This window comes from Microplitis demolitor, chromosome 5 (genome assembly GCF_026212275.2).
Source record: "Microplitis demolitor isolate Queensland-Clemson2020A chromosome 5, iyMicDemo2.1a, whole genome shotgun sequence".
In the NCBI taxonomy this organism is placed as follows: Eukaryota; Metazoa; Arthropoda; class Insecta; order Hymenoptera; family Braconidae; genus Microplitis; species Microplitis demolitor.
This window is the reverse complement of record NC_068549.1, coordinates 21,940,352-21,964,542: the sequence shown is the minus strand read 5'-3', so window position 1 is coordinate 21,964,542 and position 24,191 is coordinate 21,940,352. Positions and strand designations below refer to the sequence as shown.

At 36.2% G+C, this 24,191-nt stretch overlaps 1 protein-coding gene across 1 annotated transcript; it reads right to left on the bottom strand.

Moving 5' to 3' along the window:
* Nucleotides 1–580: 580 nt before the first annotated feature.
* Nucleotides 581–20,911, bottom strand: LOC103572626 (dynein beta chain, ciliary). The gene is given in 32 exon segments (XM_053739711.1): nucleotides 581–875; nucleotides 953–1,101; nucleotides 1,506–1,862; nucleotides 1,950–2,164; nucleotides 3,236–3,947; nucleotides 4,013–4,313; nucleotides 5,426–5,980; nucleotides 6,063–6,532; nucleotides 7,003–7,306; nucleotides 7,428–7,597; nucleotides 7,886–8,182; nucleotides 8,357–8,619; nucleotides 8,696–9,045; nucleotides 9,157–9,330; nucleotides 9,397–9,487; nucleotides 9,556–10,032; nucleotides 10,108–12,863; nucleotides 12,947–13,511; nucleotides 13,584–14,112; nucleotides 14,191–14,436; nucleotides 15,530–15,681; nucleotides 15,782–16,162; nucleotides 16,241–16,512; nucleotides 16,660–17,014; nucleotides 17,223–18,084; nucleotides 18,146–18,416; nucleotides 18,506–18,747; nucleotides 18,943–19,370; nucleotides 19,521–19,936; nucleotides 20,025–20,290; nucleotides 20,352–20,584; nucleotides 20,674–20,911. Coding segments are annotated over 32 exon segments (13,392 nt in total).
* Nucleotides 20,912–24,191: the final 3,280 nt, after the last annotated feature.

Genomic DNA, 24,191 nt, shown 5'->3' with positions numbered 1-24,191 from the left:
GACAAAATACCATAGAATACTTTTTGTAGACAATTTTATTTCCTACAAACTATCTCTAATAAAGTTTTTCCAAATTCCGCATTGTTTCCTAGTTATTTTAATTTTAATGTCAAGCTCTTAAAATCTACCAAAATGATACTTTTTATATAAACATAAATACTCGGAAAAAAAACCCGCGTTCTTCTCCATAATTTTGTTTATAAAAAATTCAATCCCTCTTTGTTTTTATTTTTTTATCTTACACCCTCTTTTAATTCATAAATTAAATTGTTAAGCTCTTTATATTTTATTTCCTTTAGTATTTGTTCAACAGACCGAACTAAATGATTATATCTTCTTCTTAAAAAAAAGAGCAGTATTTTAACTGAATAATAAATACAACTTTTTTTTTACTAACCCCAGATCTTTATTTTACTTTACAATGGGGCTGTATCATCCCCTTTATTTAAAACAAGACTGCAAGTAAGAACTAAGAGAATATCAACATTAATTATAAAATAATTATTTTTCGACTTAATTCACTCGACATCGATCTTCGCATTAAATTCCTTTTAATTAAGATAATTATTATATATATAAATTATATTTGAAGGAGCAGAGCGACACCCGCGAGTGTCCATTTCGCGGGTTTGTCTTTCGACTTTAAATTAAACGTCCACACGTAAGTCGGTCCACGTGTCCGTGTTTTGTACAGAGGGCACTCGTACATATTTCTTAGATCCTGTTTGTCTTGGGTTATTGCCCGTATATTTATCACCGGCATCATGGGAAACAATTCTTTGGGTCGCGAGTCTGTTAGAAGTCCCACTGCTACTTCCCATCGGGCCCCTTCCATAAATATTCCATGGACGTAAGCTCCGTCTCGGGGTGCAGTTCTATTAATCCATACAATTATTGATTAATTATCTGATGTCAATTTATTAAGATTTTTGAGATTAAAAAAAATAGTTACGTAAAGTCTTCTTTATTTTTCTTAGTGACGTCGCACTGGAGACACATTTTGTCTAACGGTAGCTCATGTCTTCTTGCTGTCGACTGCATTATTGCGGTTAGCAGTGATTGGGGGTTGAAAAAACCCGCAAGCCATACTGAGGCTGGAAGCTGCAATTTTAAAAATAATTCAAAATTTTTGATGAACTTCACATGCGCTGTAAAAATTTTTAGAGTGAATGTGGATTTTAATAAAATCTACTCCGCTGAAAAAATTTCAAATTGACATCGTATACGCAGTGATTTTTTTTTTAAATTCCGGAACTCTGACTTATGGAGTGAATTTGAATTTAAATGAAATTTGAACTCCGGTAATTTTATAATACAGTACTCCAAATTTTTCTCATAATAATCTGCCATGAAAAATATGTGGAACATTTTGTAAAACAAATTAATGAAGCCTGAAATCGACAAGACCAAAGGAGTAAAAACAGATTGTAATAAAATGAAATGAACAGATTAATTCAGGATTTCGTAACAGTTTAAATTAATAGTATAATTAATACATGACTTACTGCAAAGTCAGTCGACCAAGTCTCTAATTCCCTGAGTCTTAGCAGAAGATCAACGAACCAGGCAGTGAGACCCAACAAAGAAGGGTACGCTCTCTGTGACCAAACAGGTGGTACTTGATCAAGGAAAAGAGCGTTCTCAAGATCCTCCATGTCTGAGGTAATTGTCAATTCGCCTTTTAATCCAAGATCTAACTCACGCAATGATCGCTTCAGTTCCCCCGTCAATCCGTTCATTCTCTCGCACTCTTGGAAGGCAACAATCACGTAAGGAGTCCGCTCTTCGACTTTCGCCATTATCTCGATCATGTTGAACTCTTCGGGCAGTTTTTCGACGATTTCATCGAGAATTTGTTTTACCTTTTGACCAAAAACACCAATATTTATATGACTAAGAAGATGTACTTTATTTACGATGTGTTTGCAAGTAATAAATTTAAAATGTACTTTATCTTCCCTCGTGACTGTTTGACCCCCGGAATCCCCAGCGTCCCTCGGCTGCATCTCAAAGACTGTCCTAAACAAATTCTCTGAAGTCGTTGTTAGGAATCCTATTTCGGCGTTTGGATGTAGACCGTACAGATAGGGCGATTCTGGCGGAATTGCCTCGTCGATGTAGGCATGGTAACCTACCAAGTCGGTATTGGGCGGCGCGGGAAACCCTTTGTCAAAAGAGAAGAATTCTTTCTATTGTTTCTTTTAAACAAAGGAATTTTTTTTTCTGAAAAATGTTCTATTGACTTTTATTTATCAACTATTTCACGAAGAATTCAAATAAATTTACTGATTAATTTAATTTAAGATTTAAGAGATCGAATCGTCGTTTGATTTTCAATCGTAAAAAAAATTTTTTTTACCAAAATAAATAATTCAAAAAAAATTATTATTGGAGAGCAAATAGGGTTTGAATCGAATCGAATATGTCTATTCGATTTTTCTAATAATTCGAATTAATATTTGTCAATTTTAGAATTATCTGAAATTTTTTGAATTATTTGTAATTTTTAAAATTACTCGATTCAAATTTAGACAATTTTGATTAGCTTTCAAATATTCAATTTATATTTAATAGAGAGTTCAGTTTCTAAAGTAAGAAAAAATAAAATATTTTCATAGATTCGTATCTTAGCTCTATTTACCTCTGATACAAATTTGAATTATTCAAAAAATTATTACAATTCTAAGTCACTTAAAAGAAAATTTTTGATTTATTCGATGCCTCGAATTATTTCATTCAATTCGATACGCATAATTCCTAAGTTCGCACTATTCGCACACCTTTATAGAAGTTATCGACTGCCCCTTCAAAATACAGTAACTGACAAAAATTAAATTTTTGAAGTACAGGGTAAAAGTACCATTCTTGACAACTGCTCTATTTTTGGACATTTGATACTTTATTTTAATTAATGAAGCATAAAATAAAATTCTTATTTGAATAGTAGCATAAAAGTATTGTCGAACCCATTTTTCAAATTAATTATGTGATTGCGTCTTTTACACACTGTTTCATTTGAATTTTTCAAGAATGAAAGATACTAAGTATCCATTTTTAAAAATTTTTCCCTTACTATGTTTGGAAATTCGGCAAAGAAAGCATCTAAAGATAGAAAACGACCTATCGAAATTTATTTTTTGACTTTGATAAAATTTATGGACTGAAATTGATAAAATGTTCTAATAGACGTAAAACAATACACTTTCAAAAATATAAATTGGAAAGGAAAAAATACCTGGCGCCAATTGAAGTTCACCATCAACCAAATCCGGCTGCATGAGTTCCTCAAGATACGAAACGCAGAGTCGTCTGTCCCAATCGTCAGTGATGTGCCCTCCGTACATTATTTCGCCGAAGAGATATCTCAAGTCCTCCCAGGGTACTCTAGGGCTCGCTTCAAGATAATTATAAAGTACACTGACGCTAATATTCAAATCGCCAACATTAAAAGGATATATTTTATTCCAGCCCTGAGGGCCGAATTTACGGCGTTCGGCCACCACCGCATGAAAGTAACACAGAGAAAAGAGGATCGCCTTGAACTCGGCCTCCTTGCTGCACATCTCGAGAGTCTCTTGAGTAAAGTTGTCGAGAGCCTTGTGGAGGTTCGCCTGCATCCCGGTGGGCGGCTCATTCGTGATCTTGATTGAGGACTCAAGCACACCTTGAGGGATTATGTGCCCCGCTGGAGTGCTGGCTGGTTCGGCGCTCATATAAACACGGTAGTCTGGATGAGATCCTTCAGCTGCAACCTCCAATTTTTTTTCCAACAGTGGCAGCCATTTTTTAACCAGATGGATATTCTGCAGGATCACCCAGTGGCCCGCTTTCGACGCGATGTCCATCGCATGCTCGGCGACCGTCTCTTGTCCTTGACCGAGTGACACATTGTGGAAATTTTGGGCGGCCATAGAAAAACCCAACCGACGTCCCAAGTCCTCGACGTCCTAAATCAATCATTTTGATCGATCACCCTATCGTTGCTTTTGGGAAATTAATTAACAAACTGTACCTTGAGTGGATTCACTCCGGGGGAGAGGATGAAAAATATCGGAGTCGAAGGACTGGTTTCCTCATAAGATTTAGCAAATTCCACAGTCTTACCCTCGACATATTTAACACCAAGTTTTTCCTCAATAAATGCGGATATCGCGTAAGTCATCCTGTCAGGCCTTAAAGCTCTCAATATACACAGCCGCTGTAGTGCAGTCTTATTTTTCCACTCCTGCGGAAATTTTTCACGTTCCGGGCACTCACACTCGGTAAATTTTTTCCATCTCTTCGATGAGGTCTCGATATCTCTATCTAAATTCCTAAAAAATCGATAAATAACAATCCTTTATACATATATATATATATATACATATATATTTTTCTTTTATTATAAATCGCTCCTCCCAAACGATTCAATGAATACCAAATATATTAAGCTAACCCCTATTTCAAGGAGCTGCAAATCGATCGGAAGCTTACACCGCGTTCGTAAAAAATTTACTTTTATTCAACGCCCTCGAATAATCAATCGCTGGTACAGATTTCAAAAATGCCAACTGCCAGCCAGAGTCTGAATTACATATAGATAAATTTTTAGTAAAAATTACTTTAAAAATGTGATATTGTGAGGACACCCGCATGAAAATACTATGTAAGATAAATATATATGGAAAAATATATGATCAATATGGGACCATATAAGTGGCCAAAAACGATATATATTTTCATATATATAATATAGTAAGTTTTCATATTTTTAATTATATACGTAAGTTTATAAATTAATACATGTATTATATATATTTATAATCATATATGTAAACTTATGTTAGCACATATATATATTACATATATTGATAATTATATATGTAAGTTTGTAAGCTAGCACACATATATATTCTGAACACATGTTTGAATCTTATAACAGAGAGAGAAAGACAGAAAAGAATAGATTTTATTTATTCTTACATATATGGGAGACTTATATGATTCTATATATCGAAAAATATATAAAAATTTATAAAGAATACATGGTACATATATCGTGGCATATAATGATGAATTATATATGTATTCTTATTTGTTTCCATATATAAATAATATATTGAAGTTATACGGAAATATATGAAATCATATAAGAGGAAACATATATAAAAATATAATAAAATCTATGTATAGTTCTACATAAGATTTCATGTATTTTCACATATATATTTGTATCTGTAACATATATTTTTTAATATATGTTTACCATATATATTTTCATGCGGCTGTTGTTCAGCTGTTGAAAATATTAATTTAACTATTTAAAATCAATTGAAAAATGACTGCTTACAATAAAATTTATCATAACATGCTGGGTAAAATATATATCTGGCATAATTCTAAAAATAATAATCCCCTAATAAGTATAATAAAAAAGTAAAATTACCTAAATTCATCACGTGAAGCGAGACTTCGTATTCCACCCCAGCTGGAATTAGTCAAAAATTCAACGGGTGACGTGACGTGAGGAACAATGGGGAATCTAAGAAGAAAATCAAGTTCCGTTGGCGATATTTCACGTCTTGTTAATAATATTTGAAATGCCATTTGCGATGTAAATATTAATTTATCACACTCAAACAGTCCTCGTGTTGTGTACATAAAAACGGAATAAGTTATGCATTCAATCAAATTAATTACTCTGCCTGAGACATCGGCCGCCGGGTCGGCCTTGACAATGGCCTTCTGAAAGACGACACTGAAGGCCTTCAATGAAAATTGATATATCGGGTTTATTGTGTTGAGCTCGTTTAATATAAAGTACAGCAAAGATGCACGTGCCGCTGCTGGACGATACAGTTCACGTGCGGCATCGATTTCTTTGCTTGTGCCTCGTGCTTCCGTTACTTTTCGCTCTATTTCGGCAGCCGTTCGCTTGGTTGTCTCTAAATTTTCCACCAATGCCGTGTCGCCGAGAACATTTTCGTCCGCAGATGACAGCCTTGGAAAAAATTAATTTGCTACTAAATAAACTGATTATGCGTAAAGCAAAATGAATTTTCCTAAGCTGAAAACAAACTTACCGCGATAAAAGCGAATCCTCGAGCCCATTTAAGGTGATCTTGAAGTCATTTTGTTGCCTTGTGAGATCGGCTTTCAGTTCCTCCAAGTCGGGGCGTTCGACTTTGACGACTTCTGCAAGAAGTTGATCCTCTAGACCGTCTCGTGTGACGGTGAAATTAATTAGCGTTGTTTGAGCCTGCATTTCGGGTTTGTAATGAGGATTCGCGAGCTTTGTATGCAGTATAAGACGGAATGTTTTGTTGTACTCTACTTCTTTGTCCCCTATTTTAATTGCCTGGCCTTTTTTTATCAAATTACGCCCGAGAAGCGGATCAAGAACAGGATCCACTGACTCGCCGATGTTTTCTATCAAAACAGTCGCCCCTTGTGCCAGTGATTGTTCAATAACATCCAGATAACCACGTTGCCCTAATCTTATTACTCGCAACTCGTCGCCGTATTTTTGTTTTATCCATTTTATGCCTTGGAGCTGATTTTTGTATAAATTTAATAGAAAAACACACAAAATTTTTATAATTAAAAAATAGACACCTCAAGTGCGCATCCCGGGTCGTAAAATTTGATGTAATTTTAGTCTGACTAGATTGTGGGCTGTTTTTAAATTTTTTTTTAAATTTTATGCTCTTTTTTTATCTATGAATGATCAAAAACAGACTAAATAATGATTTTTTATCTAAAGGTGACCAAAACGAGGCTAAAAATTATCAAAGAGAAGATTATTGATTAAATTTTACATATTTATCATACAAATAAAAAGTAGAATTTAACAGAACTAACTTAAAATTTTTATTTTACTTAAAACAGATCAAATTTTTCAAGCCGGGATTTTACGAATTGAATTTTCAAAAAATGCCGCCAATTTTAAAACATTTGAAGTGTCTAATTACAGAGGCGTAGCCTTAGATGGTTAATAGATTAAACTAAATAAATTATTCCTACTTGCGGGTCAATCATCAGCGGCCAGCGGTCAGAATTAGATAGAATAGTTGCATTTTCAGTGCTCATTCGGTCATTCGGAAGACCTTCATTGTTCCATTTAGCAATTTGGGTGTCGTTGGTCAGTAGCGTCAAGACATCAAGACCGTCGGTAATTGGCACAGGTGGTTCAATGGCTTTCAAAGCGGGCAACCATTGTCGATTAAGCAGATCCTGGCGAAATGATTTAGTAAAGCATCCTACATAGGATATAAATGCCGTTACAAGTAAAACATCACCGGGTAGTGTCTCGCCTTGATGCTTCAAACTGTTAAATTTGAATAATTGATGTAAGTTGATTTCGGGCAACGTGCTTTAGATGTGTTTTGCGAGTGAATATATATGACTAGTCCTCTATCAAATTGTGCATTCAAGATAATTATACTTACTTAGCTACTGAGTCAGCCCAGCGTACATTCTCAGAGGCAAGACCTCCGACTAATCGATTAGCCAGTGCGATTATTGCATTAGTAGCGTCTGCTTCCTGCTGGCACTTGAGCTTCTCCGATGTCGCTTGTTCAAAGTCCGCTGTTAGCTTCGCTAATTGCTCCTCTAATGACTACGTATATTTAATCTCAATTATTTATTCACTATCAATTTACTGTTTTTTTTTTAAACTTACATTAGATTATCAATTATCGAACTCTACCTTAATTTATAATGTCTCACTACCTACTCTAAAATTGACCCTTTTCTTATTTCAACAAAAACTGGCGTAAAAAAGGCCCTAATTTTTTTTTTTAGTTAAACTGAATCGTCATACGACATTAAAAGTGTTTTTTGCTTTTCTTAGATGTAGATAAAGTAATTAAAAATGAAATATATATAAATATAATGATATAGTTACCATAACTTTACGTTTTATGCCACTCAATTTATCTTGAGCAGCTGCTAATTCAGCATTAGCTTGCGCCAGCGCTTTACGTTTCGGTTCAACATCACAAAATACTTCGTAGAACTTGATAATATTGATAACCCAAGCGCATAATCCAGCAGCAGCTGCGGATTTTGATCTTACAAACTCTGGTTCAAATTCCGAATCCTTTAAGTACGGTTGAATTGCCTTTGTAACTTCGGGATGGATATTTTCTTTATCATAATTTATAAGCGAATCGAGGAAGGCGTCAACTTTAGCCATAACAATCTATTTTAAATGCACCGCCATATCAATAATAATTATTACAGTTATGAGAATAAGAATAATAGTAATTTCGCGGAAATATAATTAAAAAGTTTAACGTCTTATGATGGAGTGAGGTGAGATATTTTTAATTAGTTATAAAAATGTACGATGTGTCATTAAAACAAACGTACGTACTTTGGCGGCTTTCCAGCTTCTGTCCTTTGGCACTTTGCCACTAGGTGCGAGAAGTACCATTACCGCGGCAGTGACGTTGGTCACGGCACCCGGTGGTGATCCAAATGACTTTAATTCTGTGAGATTCGCTTTATTAAGAGTGTTTAGAGCCTCTTGAGCTGCTAGTAATGCCGGCTCAGCTTTTACTAAATCAGCTTCACATTCCCTTTGTTTTTTTAATACTTCTTCGGCAATAACTCCTACTTTTGTCTCTTCCTCATCCGCTGAACAAAATTTTAAAAATAATTGTTAGCATCGTTGGCCAGGTATTTGAAAGTAATCGCGGGTGTTAAAATTTACCTAAAGCTTTTTCTTTCTGTACTTTTTCCGTTTCGATTCCGACAATGGCAATAAGTTTATCAGCGGCTTCGTTTTTTTGCTTAAGTTCGATTTCCTGTATCGCCAATTTCTGCTTTAGTTCGGCGACTTGAGCAGCAGTTGATCTCAACTTGGCCAGGCCGTTTTCTAGACGCTCTATTCGCCCGCTCAATTCCCTCGCCTTGGCTTTAAGAAGCTTCATGTACAAGCTAATTTGTTCCAAGAACGACTTGGGTGTCGTGTAATTGTAACGTCGTTCACCCGCCAAATAGAGACGGCTCGTTGCGTTCACGGTCGTGTGAGCATGGGCCATGAACTTAGCAGCCGACTCCCTAAAATATTATTTGTCGCGTCGTTGATCGTCAATTGCTAAACTTACTCTACACCAATTTACAGCCATAAAAATAATATTACACTACGTGCTTGTTTAATTTTAATCAAACCTGCAATCTTCGGGTAATTCATCTAATTCCTCGAGGAAACTTTTTGAAACAGACATTAACGCTTCCTGAGGCCATTCATGAAACCAATTTATTATTGTACTGTTAATAATTGCTGGAAATTTACGTGATCGAACTCTCAAAGTTGAACCGACTGGTGAAAAACACAAAACGACTCTAAAAAAATAAATTCTCTATTAGTCTTAAACATTCCGCTTTTTTTTTTTTTTTTTGACAACTTACTTAAGTTGACGTCTGACGCGATCGATAAAAAACTTCCAACAGTTCTCGCGACTGTCTAATATCCCAGCCCCTTTGACTTCATTCCGTACTCCTTTGTGACAAATTCAAATTTTAAAAAAACTTAATTGACCGGAAGTATATTCCCTACACATAAATTACCTGCAATAATATTTTCTACTTCGTCTTCTGGAAACAAATCTGGGACTTCACCAGAAGCCAGCATATCATTGATCAAAACAAGAAACTGTTCATTAGGAACTTGCGCATCAGTCATAAGAAACATTATCCCAATATTTTTCATTCCCGATTTCATGTATAAGCCTGCAAGTTCCATTTTCAAATCAAGCACGCCATATCCTTTGCGCAATTGAATCTGAGAAACTTCTAGCGAACTGATAAAAGCAGCGAGCCTAGACAAACTTTGCTTTCCCGAGCCCCCGACTCCTACAAGCAAAGCGCTACCTCTCGGAGACTCAAGAATTCTGTTAATCCGACAGACATGCATCATTGCGTCCTCAAAAAGAACTAAATTCATCGCTGCCACCAAATCATTGTAACTGACAAGAGCTTCTGACAACAGGCGATGCAGATCAACCCAATTTTTAATTGGCATGTACTTTGGCTCGCCTACACCACCTGCAATCAACAAAAAGTTTACGACACCTACTAATCAACGCCAGCGAAATTCTGATACATGAACATTCAAATAACCCGCGAAATGACAGTAAATGTTGGGTTTTTCTAACACTGCAGTCTCGTCAATTTCTTCGGTATTTTTTTTAATTATATCTATCTGCAGTTTGCCAAAACTATCGATGTCCTTCTCATCTGTAAGTTTGTCTCCATATATACGATGCGTTTCGTGCATCCACAGTCGTATCAAATCACATGGCTGTTGCAGACACTCATTGCCACTGAATAGCATTCCTTGGAAGCAATTCGACAACTCACGTAAGTTGAATATGTAGTGAAACTTAGTAGCCGTTGGTAAAAACACTTGGCCACATCGGTTATGCAGCTGCAGAGTGGCTTGGACAATATTATTACAGAGATCAGTAACACAGAGTGGGAATCTGTGCTCTAGATTGGCAAGATGTTGGGAGAGAATGGACGAGTAAATTGTCGTCAATGAATCGTGGTTGGGAAAACTGACAGCAAAGACAGCGAAGTGTCTTTGCAATCTTGGATTTATGGTGAATGACCCAGCAGTCGGGTTCATGCAACTCACATACTGACAGTTATGGATATCTTTTAGGCTCAGTTTGGTGCGGTCGTACCAGTGTCCGTAGTCCAAATGCTGTCTGATTAAGGTGTGGGGTTGAACAGTGCCGTAAGTATCAACTTCCGGCATGTTCATATCATCGACGAAGTAAATCAAGGTCTTACTGCCAGGTGGTCCGTAATTACGACCAGCCTTTTTTTCCAAAGGTTTTTCTAGGATTTTTTGCAACATCTCGGAGGATGTGTAAAAGTTGAATGGCACGTTTGTAACAGCGTAATTTTCAGACAGTTGTAACAATTTTTCTGATACCAACACCGTTTTACCACATCCGGCTGTACCGACTAACATAACGGGATGTTTTTCAGCCATCAGTAAATCTAGGAAAAATTTTATTCTAATGGACTCTGAGGTGTAGACTAAGGCAGCCTGCAATGGCATATCTGGGTCCAGTTCAAATCTAGGAACGCGTTCAGACCACGGAGTGAATTCTTTTGTCTCAGAATCAATGTAGTAGTCAAAGACGGTCCCCTGTGCTGGGAATTTTATTTGCTTGAACTCATTGACCCACCACTTTGTAAATTCTACACGATAATCGACAGTCTGATCTTGGAACATAGCAGATCCAAATGCCCAGACTGCAGCGAAGACGAAGTATAATTCATAGTGATCTTTTGAGAACTCAACTGCTGTTAATTCTGGTCTTAGCAGACAGTGCAGTAAATGGCAAAGCATTTCGACGTGTGCCATATCTGCGATCGGCGTAATTTTTTTGAACCTCGTTCTCAAAGTCTCTAAACAAATTGGAATGTATTTGTCGAATAGAGTCACTAAATTTGATTTCTCCGCGGGGATCGTCCGAGTTTCAACCCAACTGGTCACATAGGGATTCCATCCAAGATCTTGAGAATTTATATACAGAATTCCTGCTCGTGAAACCGTAGCAGGTGTCGCTGTTCGTAGGTTAGAGATTTCGAAAAGCAGTCTCATTGCCGGTGTTAAAGCTATTCTTTCATTACTGGCAAGAGTTAGAATCTTATTGTCGTCCATGACAGTGTTTAGGGACTCGATCCACATCGGGTCAATATCACCGTCTAAAATTATCCATTTGGGATTTTCTCCGCCTAAATTCGCTTGCTCTCTCATGATAACTGAAAACAACCCGTCTTTCCATTCACGTGTTGCTGGGTTTATTATTCCAAAGAGTTCGTCATTGGTAACTGCCTTAGGGTTCAAGTCATTGTACATGGGCTTGCGTTTTATATTTTGATAAGTACGGAACAGAGTTCGCCATACTTGGGTTTTTCCACAACCTGCAGTACCGACAATGAAAACCGAATGGCGGACTTCTAGTAATTCTTCCAATTGGACGACTTTCAAGATGAACCCATCTTCGGGTTGAAGAAGTAAGTCTGCAGCAGCTTGTTTGACCGTCTTCTCAAACTCTACATCCCGTTTCCGAGGGACATCTAACGCGGGAAACAGATCAGCGATTAGACCCATAAATACTGGCAAATCATCAGTAACTATTTTAGGAATATTGAAATCACGTAGAGCTCGCATCAAAACTTCTTCCTCGGGTCTGTCTGGATCACCACGTTTCAAACTACCAGCAACGACCAACACCGACTTGATAGCTCTTAGTCCCCAATCATAGTGGTCCTGTTTCGACAGTAATTCTTTACAAAGTGTGTATAGCGTAATAAACTTTCGCGCCAGTACACGGGCATCTTGAAAACCTTCGGCGACCAGCATGATCTCGCAAATGAGTTCGAAATCCGGCACGACCATAGCACAAGGCCGAAATAGCGCTTTCAGATTTTCTGGGAGCTCTGTACGTCCAGCGTAGCCAGGATTCATGGTTATGAATATTCCAACAGTCGGTTCTAAGCCTATGATATCACCCATGAAATTGAATTTTTCCTTCTTGTCGCGTATAGCGTCCTGGACACTTTTAACCTGGACCGCAACGACAGACAACACTTCAACGGAAATACGATTGAACTCATCGAAACATCCCCAAGCGCCAGTTTGGGCGAGCCCTTTGTAAATATTGCCACACGATTTGTAGTCCATTTGCTCAGAACAGTTGAATACGTAGACCATGATACCTAGGGCGCGACCCAAATCCTTTGTTGTCTCGGTTTTTCCCGTTCCAGCTGGACCTGCTGGCCCTCCGCCCATCACCAAATGCAATGACTGTGTTAATGTGATGTAACATCTGTCTGTCAATGGAGTTATTACGAGTCTATAAACATACAATAACCATTAGTTCAAAATTAGCACCAGATTCTAATGCAAAAGGTATATAAAAGTAAATTTTTCAGTTACCTGGGAGTATTGCCTAAATACTCGTGAGAATATTTAAACTGAGCATCGCAAATGTTAGCGAAGCAATCTTTCTCTTTGTCATCCCAACGATGACGCAGTTGGCTTTGCCATTGAAATGCTTGGGCAGTTTCAACTTTAGCTTGAACTAGTTTCCCCACTACGTCTCTCGAGTGGACATCAATAGTGCAAATGGTCATGACTTTTTGACGATCTTGTTTACTGAGTTCACCCAACAGAAGAGTAATCAGTGTGCTCAGTTGTAAAATTTGTTTTTTAAGATAATCTTTTAGGGCATTGTCGTAACCTTCCTCAAGACGCGAAAACGCTAGATTAACTTCTGTAGTCCACCAGATTTGAGTTCCACACAAAGAGACCTGAGCTGGGTAATCAAAGAGCCATTGCTCACGTGGCTTTTCCTCGTAGGTTACCACAGCTTCGCTGAAATAGTGGCGAGTTGATGCACGCATCGCATGCTGCAACCGGTTCAGCCAGACTTCGACGGCTCCGTCGCAGGACATTTCGCAATTTGTAAATGCAACGTATTCGCCATCCTTAGCATGCATTCCTTGAAAAAAAGTTTGTTATCATCTAATTTAATTTATTATTAAAATCTACTAGTTTGTTGGTTTATTCTTACCGACTGCACGTTTTACTTTATCGTTACTATCATCAAACTTGAGTCTTGCCATCGAGTCAAATAATTTAGTCAAATGTTTAGCTACTACTTCCGGCTGATTTCCATTGGAAAGTATGTCTAGCAAATCAGTGGAAGATATGAAATAAAAACGTGGAAACGCGAGACGTTTCGTTTCCAAGTATTCAGCTAATGCTTTTTCACAGAGAACCAGCTCGCGTTGCAATACATCTAGAGCTGCTGCCAAACCCTCACGATTGGTTGCCTCGACGACATTAGGCGTCTTTGCCATCTCTGCAGTCATTTTCTTAAATTCTGCATCTATTTTGTTAAAACGATCTGCGTCGACCGGTAGCTGCTTTCTTATATCTTCGGATGATAAAAAAATACTTTCCAAATGCATCCATGTCCGTTGGACCTCAAACCAAACGGTCGTAACCTGATCAGCAACACTTAGTTTTTTTTGCCATGCTGACACCTCTTCTAAAAAGTGGGCAATGAATTTTGAGGTTATCAAATTTTGCAACTGGACCTGAATTCAAAAATTCATTTAGGGAACCCGACATAATTTTAATTTGAAATAAACAATTCATTCGTTAAATCTAATGACCTGATTTTCCTCAAGTGTTTCTATCAACTCTTCACTAGCCCTCAGTAAAACGGCTCCCGTTCGTTGATGGATCTCACGTTCGAACTCCATTATCGACCACGTGGCATTTAATTCACGCAAATACTTTTCCATTGACATTTCCTTAACCGCTTTATCAACAATATTTTTTACCTCTTCTTCACATTCGTGGAGATTTAACTCCAGCAAATCTGCTAGCGTCGTCGAATCATCCATTACAAAACGTACCTAATGTTAAATCATTTTCTCAATACGATCCATCCTAATTATTGTTTTTCATGATAGAAAAAAAATGATTAAATCTAAAAACAGTTTATTGTACTCCTAGGAAAATATTTAGAGTTCGAACTTTTCCTTCAGATGTCAAAAATAGTATTTTATTAATGTGCAGGAGTCAGATGATGTGAAATGAATAAAAGTGAAGCTTTGATCAAATGTATTTTATTGCATATAAATTTACAATGATTCATGATTATGATCTAATTAATGCTCAATATGATTGTAGGCAAATAAAAATATAATGTGCTACAGTAACAATGATTGTGATGATATAGTTTTATAACAGTACTTTATATATTGAGTGCGATTCTGTATAAGACTCCAATTGTAGACGTTGTCAGCACAATGAGCGTCTTATAGGAAATTGTACTCGATATATACATATTTTTGTGAAAATACTCGAAGAGTAGGCCAATGAGTGCATATAAACGGCATGTTATCGCCGCAGGTAATGAAGGGCACTAAATATAGCGAAAAATTTCATCACAAGATGGCGCAACGAGTACCTTCGATATTTTTTGCACGCTAGCTATAGCCCATGCAACTAAAAAATAAATTTTATGCATGGCTGGCGTCACAATTTAAACTAGTAGGTATTTTTATTACCCGAGGTCATATCTAATATTTTTAGCTGCTGGCTAAAGGCAACTAATAGCGACTATTTCGAGTATGGGTTACAAAAGTGATTTATTGAAAGATATTCAGCTTATAAAAGTGTTAAAATAATGAAAATATATGATTATAAATAATTATACCGTGCGTTTATGTACAGTGGACTTACGGTCATTTCCGGAGTCATGTCACCCAATCTCTGTAACACCGATAGCGTATATACAGCGAATGTATGTGCGAAACTATAAACTAATATTTTGAATTGATAGATATATATATATAAATATACTATAACTAAATATGACAATTTTTTGATTCTGAAAGGACCAGAAACTGGGCGCTTAGCCAGATTCCAGTATAATTAATACAAAATATTGTTTTATAGATAGCGAGGTCTAATTATTAGAGGATATAATTAAGCGGAGTATACCTTAGTGCTATTCATTAATTGTCTCCAGTGTCTTTCGCGTATTGCGGGATTTTGTAGCTCCCCAACGGCACGCAATGACGTTAGCATGTTTTTAACAGTCGCTTCTAATTTAACGTATGCATCCCATGGCCTCATTTCCTTATCTAGTGCAACTAGGATCCATAAATACATTAGTTAGTATTTTATGGACTAATTTTCTGTTGCTACCGTTAAATAAACAGTAAATATCATAAAAATTGAGATTTGTATTACCTCTAATTTCCTTGGCGAACTTCTTGCACTCAATATCCATATTCTCTACATCTATTTTCCTCCATGGTGTTGTTTTCCATCCCTCAATGCTACTGCGAACTATAAACACATAATCCCATAATTGTTTAAGCATCCTTAGTTCACGTCTGCATTGTTTCAATTGTTTGAATTCGGGCACTGAGACTTCGAATAGTGACGCTGAATCCTGTATATCTTTCATTTGTCTCTCTAGCATACAAAGTTCTCTGTCAGCTTCGTCCAATAATCCGTAGGCGTTTTCGCAGTCGTATCTAAAGAATGCGTAGCGACGAAATGCTTCACGGTAGTGGCAGATTGTCGTGTCGAATGCTGATATTCTTCCCCGAATCCTTGACACTTCCCCTATTTTATATTTGTTAATAATAATTATTATCATTATTAGTATAATGAATCAGAAGATTCAGAGGCTTAAGAATTTACCCGCTTGCAGTGGCGCCACCTGTTGTTTTACAATCAAAGCTAGTTTTTTGGTATTGGCCCATTGTTCTGGTAATTCTTGTAGAAAAACATTAACTTCTTCTGGGATATCTTGATCGTAGAACTTTAAAAGCTCGATTGTTTCTTGTAGAGGTTGAAACATTTCGTCTGTCGTCGGCTGACGTTCTTTTATTTGCATTAAATAACCCATTACACTTATTAGCCCGGTGTAATCGCCTGGTTGTATTTGTTGCAGTAAACTTTCGTCAGCCAATCTGTTGATTAATTTTTTCCCGTGAGTATTTCAATAGAGAATATACTTTAGAGGCAATAAACATAGGGAGTAACTGACGAATCCGATTGAAAAGGTTGCGGGTAATAAAGGAAATGGGTAATCAATAAAATATATGTTTATGCCTCACCGAATAAAGTTTCCGAGATCAGATAAACTGGTTGTGACTCGTTCTACTAAATGTTTCTTGAACATACTGGACCATTTGCATACGGTATTGAGCAAGGATTGTTTGAAGGGTCGGAGATTTACTCTAAACCATCCGCAAAAAATTCGTGATGGTTTCATCTCTTCAATCTCGAGGTATAGACCCTCATACAAGTCAATCTGCTCCCGGAATTGATCCATTCGAGGGGTTACTTTTTGGGGCGCTTTTGGATCTAGCAACGCTATCATTTCCATTTCTTCAATGGTCAATTGACGACTGTACTCTAAAAACTGTTGCATCACTATTTCACGGTCTTCTAACCACAGATACGCATATCCTAAATTTAATTATGACAATTAGTTGCAATAAGCTATACTATGAATAACTTAAAGTTTTAAGGCTTTAGTAGTAGTTCTTAAAAAAAAAAACTACAAAAATTCAGCTAGTTCTATTGACCCATAACTTTCCTAAGGGGTCAGAAAATTGTAAACTAAAAATTTCAGATACTTTATAAAGGTTCTAAGATTTCTATAAAATTTTTTTACCTTCGAATATTCCACAAAATTCAGTGGCTTCATCAATGGCCTTATTGACACTAGACAAAATTTCGCTTTTCATAGCCTTGATGTCAGCATCCATTTCAATGTCGTCCCCATAAGTTGGCGCGTCTTTTTTCAATCTCGTAACAAGTGTCGCCATATTCATAATATCACTAAGCAAACCTACAATCAACTGCTCAAGACTATCCGAGTCGTCGGGATCTAAAGAAGGCTCGTAATACAAATCCGGTTCTCTTAGTTCCAATTTGGCTTCTAGCAATGGCTCCCTTTGTCCAGCCGGATCCATATTTTCCGAAAGATAGCTTAGACAACATCCAACAATTTTTCTCAGCGATTCGATAACCATATCATCGACATATTCAACGTATTGCTCCCAAGCAGCGTCGACTTCTGATGATATTTCAAAGAGGCTTTTGTTTTCTTCCAGCAACGCGTGAATTTGTTCGGATGCTTTTCTAATGTCTGAGTATCGCTTAGCTACATTTTCAGCCCTTTCATCCAATGCAAGCAGCGTATCTTTACGATGATCTTTGCGTTCAATCAGAGGAGTCCGGGTCCAAGGTTCAAGAATGTCATGAATTTTGTTAACATTGGATTGGATGGCCTTCAATCGTTTCCACAGACTTTGGACGAGTATTCCCAGCTCATTAATGTAATCAGCCAGATTATCCGAATCCCAACAGAGTTCTTTCTCACCTCGTGCTATCATCGAATCAATTCTCGCAACTTCTAATTCAATAAGATTGTACTCTATTTGACAAGACGTACGTCGGATGTCGTTGTAAGCAGTCACTGTTGTCCCCAAATGGTTACGAAATTTTCTGAAAGTTTCGGATTTCTCAGCGACCTGAAAATTCAAGTCTTTTAATCCACCAAAAATAAGTTCATAAACAAAATGTATAACATACTTTTAGTGCTATTTCGGGAATTTCAGCCTGTGAATATTTTTTCAAATAAGTGACTTCCACCAAAACGGCGAGTAAGTCAGTATCAAAATTTAGTTTCAACAAAATAGAAACGCGGTCCCGGGTTAATAAGGTGTATTGTAATCCTCTTTTGACAATATCCGGTACGAGCGATGTCCATTCTTCAATGAGCCTAGTATCATTATCACTGAGTAACTTAATCAATCTTTCATATCTTTCTTTTATTTCTTTTCCTTGTTTGCTCTCAACAATACTGCAATCAAGCAACTGATTAATGGATTTCATTCCTTACATCTACTTGAAAAAATGATCCTTCGTAAATCATGCGTCATGTCTACTTACGAAGCCTGTAGAGTTTTGAATGACTGCATTGGAAGATTGATACGTTGTCTGAGCATACTCGTATATTGCAAGGCTGCAGCGAGCCCCGGTAAATCACGAAATGCATCCCGTACACCGCGATTGAACAGTACTTCAATCATCGTAAGCTCATTATTAAGTAGCTCATAAATACGTGAATAACGATCGGTAAATTGGTTGCGAATAACCGGTCGATTTAGTACAGTACCGGCGATATTGATCAGCTGAAATTATTCCCCTTTTAAAGGAGCCCACAGTAGAGCAGAAAAAAAAGTTTAAGGATAGTAAATTTAATGGATAGGGTAAAAAGTTTGTACAAAAGCCAACTACTTGATTATGCATTACATATTTTATAAGAACAACAGAAGTATAGAAGTGTAGCAAACAAATGACAATAAAAATATATAATGACAGTAAACCTTGAAAGCACTCTCCAAATTGCTGCAATCGTCAAAAGCTTGGCAAAGTATAGCGGCCAATTTACTGTCTAGGTCTGTGATTGATTCACTAAATTTGGCACAGTCGACGGCAAAAGATTCGTCGTCAGGTTCAAGCACATCGCTAGCTCGGGCTGAGAAAGACGCAAACAATGATTGAAATTCCTTTACAACAGCGACGATACGTAAGCTTAACGAACGGCCAAGTATTCCACCAATTTCTATTTTTTCAAGCTTTGAGAATTCTAATACCGTGCGGAATAACCACTCGATATCTGCAAGACGTTTTAGGAATTCGTCAAGCCGGCTAAATATTGCCGATGAATTGAATGTCCATGGTGGGGAATCTGGTTTCATGCCGGGCTTAGCCCGCGCTTTTTCAAATTGGTATTTGAATTCTTCTAGAACGCCTTTAGAAAATAAATATACTTACAGAAATTATGCCCGTATGTGTTACAGTCGACTATTCGTCATAAGCCTGGTCTAGGAAACGTAGAGGAAGATGTTCATTATGGACAGGTTTATGACGAGTAGTCGGCTGTATTAAAAATATTTTTGACGTTAATTACTTCGTGAAATTTGGACGCGTTGCAAAGCTTCGTCGACATCACTTTGAAAAATGGAAGATGGGTCTAAAAATTTACGTGCAGATTGTATCAACAGGTTGGAAATTTGACGAAACAAAATTATCAATTTCGTTGAATTTTGATAATAACGTGCTTTAGCCCAAGCTAAACCGACAACGTGTATCACCGTCGACATTAAGGGCTTAGCCTCTGAAAAATCAATTTCCTCAATAGCTTTGAAGGATTTTCTCAGGGGTGTCAAGTACATTGATATCTCTTTAGCTTCAGCAAGTGAGCACACTACATTATTGAACAATGTACGGAAACATGGATAGTAAGCACTGTCTGTCTTTTCTAAGATTATTGCCATTTTACGGACCCGATCTTCACGTAATTGATCAAATATATACCTACGTTATATTGTGAAAGAGTAAGGAAAAATTAGAGCTATGATTATAAATAATTGTTAATATACTAGTATTTATTGATAACAGAAACCTCAAGTTTGTAAGACGTTTCGACCAATACTCAATTTCAACATTTGGAGTTGGGTTCTGGCCGTTATCGAAAGCCGCACTCGATTCTTGGGTTACGACATCGTTTACCAAATAAGCCCATTTTATAACGACACCTTCGATGGCACTTTTCAAATAGAGATCAACAGCTTGCGGACCTTCTTCGCTAACTTTCTTTTCGACCTCCACAACTTTTTCTAATCCCGCCGGCATTGGTAATACGGTCCTACCATTAACTTGACCCTTGACCTAAGATCAAAAGTTTTATAGAAAATATAGCAAGCCAATAAACCACCAAACAAAATCCAACCTGATACAGAGTTCCCCTGATCAAATGAACTTGTCTGCTGATATCTTGAACAGCCACTTCCGGTAGATCTTTGTGATTCTCCGACTTACAGAGCAATGGCGCGTAAACATTGTCAACAAGAGTTGCCAGCTCGTCGACAACGCGGTTTGATAAGTCGCCCAAAATTAGCATCGATGCGCAACCTTCGACGTCTTTCGGTACTGGAGTCATTCTTACTTTGACTGCATAAGTTCCTGTAATTTCAATCAAAACCCTACTGATTATCATTATTCATTAGATTACAAATTTTATTACCGACAGAAATGCAAGCCCGTGGACTTACCCTTCGTGCGCTGGCACGGTATCGGAAAATTGCAAGAGGCCACAAGCTGTGCATTGGGTGTCAGCACAACGAAAAGAGCCGCAGGGTACGAGTTATCCAAAAAATCCAAAATGGCATTGCGATAGTCCTCAGTCAGCAATAAACGGCTCCATTTTTCGGGCTTCAGTTTCAGTGACTTTTGAATACACGTCCCGATATACTCGAGACGGTGATCAGTTGGCGACTCTGGTCCCACCATAGTCGATTCTTAAAAACAGTATCCACGGTTAATTATATGTCTAATTACTTTTGACAAAATAGTGATGTTTTTTTTTTTTTGAGATTTTCATTGGAAATCATGGATGATAAAGACTTAGCAGCTGGATTGCAACTAAGCTCCGATAGAATCCAAGATGTCTTTGGTTGAAAGTAAGGTCGCATGTCGAGTCTATTGTCACGAGACGCACGGAATATTTGTAGCCAGCAAACAACTGACGTTGCACGCGATCCCTTTTCCTGTTCTGCTGTTACAGTACCACGGTACCAACTTACTTACATTCAAAGTTGTATTATTTTTTTGTTATTTCATTTATTGCTCAGTTGATTTGGTCGTTTTCACAAATTCTCCTTAATTATTCCATCGGAAAATTGCCTTATTACACAAATTATTCAAAACTATTGGGTTTTCGCACATTGTTAGCTTTGTAGGAAAGTGGAAATTCGCTGGAAATTTGAAAAATTATGAATTGAAAGCTATTTCGCAGTATTTTTGTAACATGATGTCACTCGGTGCCGCTCTCTGGCTTATGAAAATAAACAAAACTAATAATTTATGTCACGAAACGTACTTTACTTAACGATTTCTCCTGCACGGAGACTTCGAATTTGATCAATAAGTAGCAAACTTTTGTTATTATGGTGTCTGACGACGCCAGTCTTGATTCTACGATCATTCAATCCAGACCATTTCCATACTATCTTAACATTTTATAAATAAATAATTAAAACACACTCACTTACGCTATAAATAAACAAAATACTCTTGCTTATACCATATAAATAATAAATAATCAGCTTTTTGCCTCAAATACTAATCAGCTTTGCATAAATATTTAAACAGCTTTTCTGATTCTTCAGTCAATTTTTTAGTTTTACCAGTGCGTGTTTTACATAAATTCACTTTCGGAGAAATATTCGAAAATCAAGTAACAGAAATTTAAACTTCAAGTTTATTGTGCGTTTTTAGGGATGTTCGAATTGAAAATTACTATGAATTTAGAAATTTGAATCCGGATTGCGAAAAAATTTTAGATTAAATGTGGAGTGAAAAATAAATTTTTCGAATAATTTGAATACTTTGCTCACTTCTAGGTTTTATTTGAAACGCCTCATTCTACTCTTTCCTACATTCTTACAATTATATATGTGCTCGTAGGAATGTATGAAATGAGAGCAGAGTAAGGCGTTTTAATTCAAAACATTTATGAAATTTTTGAATTTGCAGTTGTGTAATTTCTGGACGTGGGTCAGTTTCCTTAGGATTTTTTGAAATTATACAGCTCAAAAATGTGAGTATATTTTATATTTATATTTTATATATTTTAAAAGCACTTTAAAGGGGTTAACGATAAAATTTTATCAATGAATTTCGGTTGTAAAATTAATCCTTACTCCGTTGGGTCATTTTTGTCCGGGTATCCATTTAAATTATAAATTTTTTGAAAAAATTAATTTTGCGGGTATTAATGACTAAATATTTTATTGACGCACTAAATATTCTACGGGGTATAGATTAATTATGAAAATAAATAAAAGTTGTAAAAATAAACTGTATCAAAATAAAATTTCTTCAATTTGTGAACAGATTATTGTATTTTTGTAAAAAAAACTCTCTTCTGTAAAAAACTAAATGTTGAAAAATATCCAATGTTAAATTGAAATTATATAATAATTGCATTGTATACAAATTTGTTAAAAGATCAAAATAAATAATAAGCCATCGAACAAACTTTTTTTTTTCTTTAAACAAAAATTTCCAAAGAGACATATATAAATCCTTATTAAAATTGATACTTATCGAATTTCGAATCTAATAATTCGAAAACTTTCAGATACTTCGAAAATTGACGAATTTTTCGGAAAATTTATGGTTATATTCAATTCGAACACAATTTGCACATCCCCAATATATATATATATATATATATATATACACACTTATAAAAAAGTTGACTTGATGCAAGAGCAAAAATTCTTGATCCAAGAGGAATTAACTTGACCCAAGAATAATTTTTTGGCTGAAGAATTTTTTCCCTTGACTCAAGAAAATCATTTTCTTCGAAATGGAATTCTTGGTTCAAGATTTTTTCTCTTGAATCAAATCAACTTTTTTATTAGTGTATATATATATTATATAAAGCTAAAGTAAATAAAAAAAATCCATTTACTCAGTTTGGGAAAATGAAATGTATAAATAAATAAAACAAGTGTTGGAAAAAAGGTATCACACAGATCATAGAAAAGAATTAGTGTATAAGGTTTTGATACGGTACATAATCTGAAGCATTCTCAGTGATAAATAATATTTTGATAACATATCTTTGTGGGTATTTTTCCCTCATCTGGTCAATATTTGATGTGGTGGTATTCACAGATGGCTTATGTTACGGGTATAATATAATATTGTAGGGTATTATGTCTGAGTGTAGGTGCGCGTGTGCGTCTGTGTGCTCGCTAGTGTACTTTGCACATATATATGCCAAAAAGATTACTATTTCGGCTGTTTAATCCCCCCAAAAGCATGGGAACCACAAAGGAAAAATATAGAGTACTTTTCATTTTGTGGGAAAATAGCTCTCCGACGAATTAGAAAAGAGTATCAACGAAAATCTTCGGTTGTAGTTAGGCTCGTACAAAAGCATATTGAATTACTTTACCCTGGTCGTTATCGCGCGACTTCCCTTGAGTAATTTTTTTTTTTTTTTTCTTCTTATAAATACTTTTATTATTTTGGCTGTTGCGAGTTGGGCGGAAGTGGAATGCGTAAATTGTAAGTGCACACCCGAGCGCGTTCTTACGACGGGCTGCAGGTAATAATGTCGACTTATGAGACTTACGGATGTATATATATATATTTATATATTGTTGTGTAATATAATATAATACGGAAGTTGAGTAGAGGATGAAAAAGTTTTTCTGTAAGCCGAGAGAAACTTAACAACGGGTTTTTTTTTCAGTCGTATATAGATAAGAGTTATCTTTTCGAGTGAGGTATCAGTGTCCAAGTTTATAACGAAGGAAGGAAACTAGTTTTTTCGATTTTATGCTGGCTCGAATCGGAAGACAGTATATATGTGCATATATTTATATAGAGTTTGATAAAAATGGAATTTTTAAATCTTCAAGTTTTTGTTTGTGGAAAAATAATTTAAATTTTCAATGTACAGAAAAAAAAAAGATTTTTTGTCTTGGATTTGGGACTAGAAAAAATTTCTTTATGGGAAAAATCTTTTTTACAAGAACCAGAAAATTTAAATCGA